This window comes from Spinacia oleracea, chromosome 3, assembly GCF_020520425.1.
Source record: "Spinacia oleracea cultivar Varoflay chromosome 3, BTI_SOV_V1, whole genome shotgun sequence".
Lineage (NCBI taxonomy): Eukaryota > Viridiplantae > Streptophyta > Magnoliopsida > Caryophyllales > Amaranthaceae > Spinacia > Spinacia oleracea.
The window spans coordinates 32,452,087-32,459,175 of record NC_079489.1 but is presented as its reverse complement, the minus strand read 5'-3'; the positions used below and the strand labels follow the sequence as shown (position 1 = coordinate 32,459,175).

The following is a 7,089-nucleotide window of genomic DNA, read 5'->3' as shown; positions in this document are numbered from 1 at the left end:
GCTCATATTTATGGTGCATTTTATTCAACTTATCTAAGCTAAACACTTATCTAAACTTATATGATCCGAACTTATCTTTAATAATAATAATAAGGATTTTTTTGGTATTTACTACCTTCAAAATACACCACTTTTGTATTTAGTACCTTATGAAAATTTTTATTTTAAATTACTACCTTAAAGTTTCATTTTTTTTGTATTCACTACCATTTTACAGTTTTCTCATTTTAAAATTGAGATATCTCTTTCGTTTCTTAATCATTTTAAGTGATTCAAAACCCATTCTTCTTATTTATGTGTAAGGATTCCATAGGGATCTTCCATTTAACATTTTGTAAAAGGTAAAATAAATTAATATTATTTGTAAAATATTAAACTACTTATGAATTATGAAATAATTTTTTTTTGAAATGACGTTCTCAATGAATTCCCTATAGAAAAAGGAAAATAATGAACTTTGAATCACTTTAAACGATTAAGAAATGAAAGAGATATCTTAATTTTAAAATGAGAAAACTATAAATTGGTAGTAAATAAATAAAAATTGGAAGTTTAAGGTAGTAATTTAAAATAAAAATTTCATAAGGTAGTAAATACAAAAGTGGTGTATTTTAAAGGTAGTAAATACCAAAATTTCCTAATAATAATAATAATAGATAATAATAATAAATAATAAATAATAACAATAATAAATAATAATACATAATAAAATATAATTTTAATAATATATAATAAAATTTATTATTTATTATTAATATTAATATTGGAACTTATTGGAACTTATCATAACTTATTGGAACTAATCTGAACTTATTGGAACTTGTTGGAACTTATTGGAATTTATATGAAATTATTGGACCTGAAACTTAACTTTTTTAAGGTGAACAGATCGCCCCTTACTAATAGTGTCCTCTTTTGCATTTCTATAAATATGATCCACCTAATCATTACTCATGTATTCAATTATGTCTATACATACTCTCTCTACTTTCTCGCTCTACAAGAGTCTGACTTGAGTGTCGGAGAGGGTTTCCTCGTGAACTCCCCAAAGCTAGCTCACGTGTGCCTTTTTGTAGGAAACTCAACAGACTCGGTCGAAGAAAACGATACACCTAGTAGATGAAGATTCCCCGTTATTCACCATTCACATTTTCTTCGTAGAAAAAGATCAAGTATTAACTCAAGGTCCTAAAGAAATCCTACCCGATCCGACAATCCAAACAACCAAAATAATCCCCAAACCCAATTAGACCCGATTCGGCGATAAAAAAACAAAATATTCCCCATACCCAATTGGCCCCTATCTACACCCAACCGAAATAAATGAAACCTGAAATAATCCGATCTGAATCCGATCCAAAAAACCGGTGTACAAGGTCTAGTACCAGTCCGTACAGCATGCCTTCTATACAATAAAATCTTCTCGCAACTATTCACACTTGTATACTTCCTCTCTCGTGTCAAATTCTGCCAGTAGCTTCAATCAGTTGCAGTGAGGAGAGAGAAAATTGGGAGAGAGATCAACAAAAATGGAGACGAAACCAACAGAAATCAGCAGCTCAAAGATGTTTGGAGGATACAACAAAAGATACAAGCATTTCAGCCCAACTCTTGGTTGTTCCATGACTTTCCACATCTACTTCCCTCCTTCTGCCTCCCCTTCTTCTCAGAAATTCCCTGTATGTTTCCAGTTTCCCTTTATTTTTATGCTTTTAATTAGAATTATTTTAATGAATTGTTGTTTTCTTTATTTAGGTTTTATTGATCAATCATCGTAGTAGTTCTTTATTAGGGTTTGTGCTTGATTACTGTTTTTGTTCTTTTAACCTTCATGGGGTTGTAGTGTATTTCAGTGTGAATTTGTTTTTGTTGATGCATGTTAGATTTTATCGAAATTTGAGAATATCCATTTAGTTACATTGTGAATGCTCATTGGAAATTGTGGTTCTTTTGCAATGTATACTGCATGTACTTTTGTTGCAAAAGAAATTTTCTTGGGAATTAATCGTAGCGGAAACGTACCATTTTGAGAAATTAACAAGAATATAAGTGCATCATAGCTAAAGGAACTCCGTTCCGATCTCATCTTAGGAAGTTTAATTCATTGATCAGAAAATTGAGATGTTAAAATTGATGATGAAGTTACTCGATCTTGTAAACATTTCAGGGAAATCATTCTCTAGTCAGTAATTGATCTTCGTCTTATGAGCGTGTAACGTGACATAGGTGAGAGTGTATGTGTACCAATTTAATGTAGCCGTGTAGGCACAGTGCTAGAGAATTCTATAAGTATTGCTAGAAAGGGAATTTGGGACAAAACCCAACAGCATTGATAGGTTAGCCTACCCCAAATCATTTTGGGACTAAGGCTTTCTTGTTGTTGTTTGGGTGGAAACTTGGCCCCCACAATTATACCATCATGTACACGAAGGGTGCAAAGAAAGAAGTTTTCCGAGTCTGTGTTGCCTTGGAAATTAGTGAGTCGGGCCTATGACTCGCATAAGCTGCCTAATTTTGATTTAGTTGAAAAGTTAGTCCGTAATCCTGAATTATTAGGTACGTTACCCGAAAATTAACACTTCCTCCTTTCTTTTTAGTTCACACAATTTTTTTATCACGTTTGCCCATGCAATATTTCAATCATTAATATATTTTATTATAAATGGGTAAAAATTATAAAAAAGTGATATTATAAATCTATACAATGAAACGATTATAACAAGTCCCCACACGACTATTTTTTTTTTCTCTCGTATAATCACATTTGATAGTCAAAGTAGATCATATAATAGTGTCAAAAGTCAAATTGTGTCATCTAAAAAAGGAGGAAGTATATTGGATTGATAATATGAAATTATGGGAAGTTAAAGATAAACACAAGCATTCCAGAGGCTTGTTCTCCCCCAAAATGGAAAAGGAACTAAATGGAAGTTGAAACACTCAATTATTTTCTTCATAAATTTCTCTGTAGACTCTGATCCCTTAATTTATCCTCTAACTTATTTCCCTCTCTTCTTACACAAGTAACTGCTGACTGAACCATAATGACCATTTCCAAGGTGCCCTTGCCCTATACCCGCTGCATTACAAAAATCCTGAGCTACGATTGTTGAATCTTCCATGACTGGGAACCAGAGAAATGGTGCGCTTGTTTGTATGGAAGCTCCATTTTCATGCAACAGCAGTCCTATTTAGCTACTTATTATGGTCTATGTTAATCAACTCTGATAAGATACAACAAATTAGGCTAGTATGTCAGCATGAGCACCATTATTGCGTTTGTACTCGTGCACATTTTGTTCTCAGACATCTTTGCTATTATGTATATTTGACATATATGCATTGCTTAGAGACAATATCTGATATTGACTTGATCTCTCTACAGGTGCTTTACTGGTTGTCTGGTCTTACATGTACAGATGAAAATTTCATCGCTAAGTCTGGAGCTCAACGTGCTGCTTCCAGTGAGGGTGTTGCTCTGATTGTTCCTGACACATCTCCAAGTAGGTCACGCTGTTGCTAGCATTTATTTTAGCTCAGTTATTTTGTTATAGTACCACCTAAGAACATGAAGAAACTGCATATCTAGAATGATATTTGGTAGGTGTTTAGTTACCAGTACACGGTAGATAGTAAACATCAAAGGTTGTTTTTGGTGGACAGTGGAAAATTTTGGAGGGACCTGGGTGGATTAAATAGATCCAGTTGTTTTTCCTTTTTAATTGTTTAGTGTTAAAAGATGGTTGTGTCTTTTCCCTTCTTCAATTAAATTGTATATTCCTTCTTTGTTGGTAGAACACAAAAATATAACTATAGCATAGTTCAGCAGAAATAAATGTCATTTTGTAAGCCTTGATGTCATTGATGTTACTGTCGTCACAATATTCTTTTTCTCAGTAACTCAATCCCTTGCTGCAGGGCACCTGCATCATATTGTAATACTATCGTATACTGTTGCTCATATTTATTGATATAATTTTTCTATCCTCCTAATTGGGAAGTCAATAATCAAAACAAGAAAGATACTAAATTATGTTATAGTTTGGTGAACCAGCTCTGCTGAGCTTTGTTTTTAATTGGTCTGGTTGGGTTCTGATGTTGCTTGGTACTCCTGGTTAGTTTATTTGTATGAAATTAATGGGAATTGTACTTTAATGCTTTAGTTATTAGTAAAAAGCTTTATTCTAACAATAAAAGTAAATAAAAACTTTGCACCTGGATCTAACTGTCATAAACTGATCCCGGCCTAAAAATAACTATGGATCAGATCACTATACATGTTGTGAAATTATATTTTTGTTTCTGGTCGTCCAAAACCCAAGCATACCCAGACCGGGTTTTGGTCCTTTTTTTCCCCAATTAATTGTATACATAGAGAAATCGTACCATGCTTAGCCTTTATAGAGTTTGTCACTTGGTAGAGGTGCTGGTGTCAGCAGATGATCTTGATTGATTGGTAAATAGGCCTGTTGCTCATATTTTAACTGAAAAAAGTCTTCTTTCTTTTATTTCTGAGGGTTGTAGTCTGCAAATTCTTGTCCAGAACAGCCTTTGTGTCCTGCAGATGTTGTGAGAGACTCTAAGCAGCTATTCAAATACATGGTAATTTTCCAACGGTGGACATGAGGTCGTCGAAATTTTGTAGCTTGGTGCTCGGTGCTCCCCAGCATTCTGTAATTTTTTTTTTTATTATCAACTGACTTGCATGGCCAACTGTTTGTTCCTGTTTTACTGTGCTCTTGCTAACTATGATAGTCATTCAGTTTATTTTTGTTTTTAGTTATGCCTGTAAAAGTTGTATGACCATCTTTCTTATTTGTGTTCTAGGGGGGCTAAATGTCGAAGGAGAGGCTGATAGCTGGGACTTTGGTGTAGGTATGGACTATAACTGTAAAGAGTTAGCATGTGACACATGGCACAAAAAGTTACAATTATTAAATATTACTCTCTCCGTCCCTTTTTATTCTTTACGTATTCCGTTTGGGTGTCCCATTTTAATCTTTACGTTTAGAATATTTCTTTTTATATTGTAACATAAATATCCTTAATATTATGTCAAAAATCGTGCAAGTGATTATTTTAACCAATCAAATTCATTGGAGCACTAAATTTTTCACATTTATCCACTGAGGCATTAAATATCTCACATTTTTCCAATGTCATATTTTGGATAAAAGTGAAACATTATCAATAAATGTAATTTGCATTGTTTAAATAAATAAAACAAAAGGAATCTTTATCAACATTAACTAGTTGTTAAATCGTGTGCATGATACCAAACGTAAAGAATAAAAAGGGACGGAGAGAGTAGTACAGATGAGATTTTGTTTGAAAGCTTCGGTTTAGGTTCATCATGTATGTATTCATTTCTCATCCCATGTTCTGTCTCTTGATATTTTCCCTTTGTTGTAGGTGCGGGATTCTATTTAAATGCCACACAAGAGAAATGGAAGAACTGGCGTATGTATGATTACATTGCCAAGGAGTTGCCTGAACTCCTGAAAGAGAACTTCCCACAACTTGATACAACACGTGCATCAATATCTGGGCATTCAATGGGAGGGCACGGAGCGCTAACTATATACCTGAAGAACCTTGACAAATATAAGGTATTCCTGGTTATCCAAAAAGAAAATGTCTACCAAATTTCATGATTTTAAGCTTTGTGACTGGACACCCTTCTATCAATCAATCTAATAGAAGCATCTTCACTGCAGTCAGTATCTGCCTTTGCACCAATTGTGAATCCAACAAACTGTCCTTGGGGTCAGAAAGCTTTCAGTAATTATCTTGGAGGAACCAAGGCAGATTGGGAGGTACTATCACTTTATATTTGTTTTGGTTTGTTGATAAAGTGGACAAAGATTCGTAGATGTTACTTGGTGTAATTTTTTTGTGATTTTTGCAGGAATATGATGCTACTTGCTTGGTTTCAAAGTTCCATGATATTTCTGCAACCATTCTAATTGATCAGGTAAGATTTGCCTCAATTGCATCTACAGTTTCTTGTTTGGTTCAAATCTAGCCCTGTTGTAATAAAAAATTGTCTTCCACCAATTGGTTATCGCGTTTGGTATTTGTAATTTTGTATTGAACTTGCATCACAGGGAGAGGATGACAAATTCTTAGAAGATCAATTGTTGCCGAAGAAATTTGGGGAGGCTTGTGAAAAGGTCAACGCACCTCTTCTGTTGCGATTCCAACCTGGATATGACCATTCCTATTTCTTCATTGCTACCTTCATCGATGATCATATCAGCCACCATGCTCAAGCCTTAAAGTTATAACTATCTACTTCGAGAATCTAGTATGACTACTTGCTTTATGTGCTGTTGTCAAATTAGGATGTCCATCCTCATACTATGCTGAACTTGTGTTAGGATTGCCTTTTCCCTATTTAGAAGGCGATGTAATAACAGAGTGCCAATAAGAAATGTCTTTACTATGTTTTCATGTGCAATTGCTTCTAATTTGTATTCATGTCTGCTTTTGCAAGTGTCGAAATCTATGCTATTCAACCTTCAAAGTTCAAACCTATCAAATTATGTAGTTTCTGGAAATTATCATACTTGTACTTCGTTTATGGTTCATTGTAAAGAAACGCAACCCAATTTTACTCAGCTAACCCTTTTCGAATTTTAATTCAATCCTATTCAAAATTTTGCTTTCTCTTTCTCCCCTTTTCACCCTTTATATTTTCTCCATGCAATAATAATCCACTTAGTTTTTATGGCTGATGAATTTTACCCAACTAGTTATGAATATATACTCTAATCTCGAACTTTTTTCCCCTCAAAAAATAGTTTTATTTCATGCAAATTTAACATGTATACATTGTTTTATGAAAATTAAACAAAATAGTACAACGTTAAATGCAAATTACATGTATACATTGTCTCACCTAGATGAAATTATGTATTATGTGAAATTACATGTATACATTGTCTCACCTAGATGAAATTATGTATTATGTGAAAATTTAGTTCGTTGACGTATACAATAGCACCCTTGCTCACTATCTAAATTGCGTACATTACACTACTTCGTGCAAATGATGTCCTTGTTCACCATCTAAATTGTGTACATACT

At 33.6% G+C, this 7,089-nt stretch overlaps 1 protein-coding gene across 1 annotated transcript; it reads left to right on the top strand.

The window, feature by feature from the left end:
• Positions 1–1,379: 1,379 nt before the first annotated feature.
• LOC110802227 (S-formylglutathione hydrolase) lies at positions 1,380–6,460 on the top strand. Its single transcript, XM_022007668.2, has 7 exons — positions 1,380–1,679; positions 3,386–3,503; positions 4,828–4,875; positions 5,413–5,609; positions 5,718–5,816; positions 5,909–5,974; positions 6,108–6,460. Exons 1-7 carry the CDS (start codon positions 1,530–1,532, stop codon positions 6,285–6,287), a joined length of 858 nt encoding a protein of 285 aa, XP_021863360.1. The 5' UTR covers positions 1,380–1,529; the 3' UTR covers positions 6,288–6,460.
• Positions 6,461–7,089: the final 629 nt, after the last annotated feature.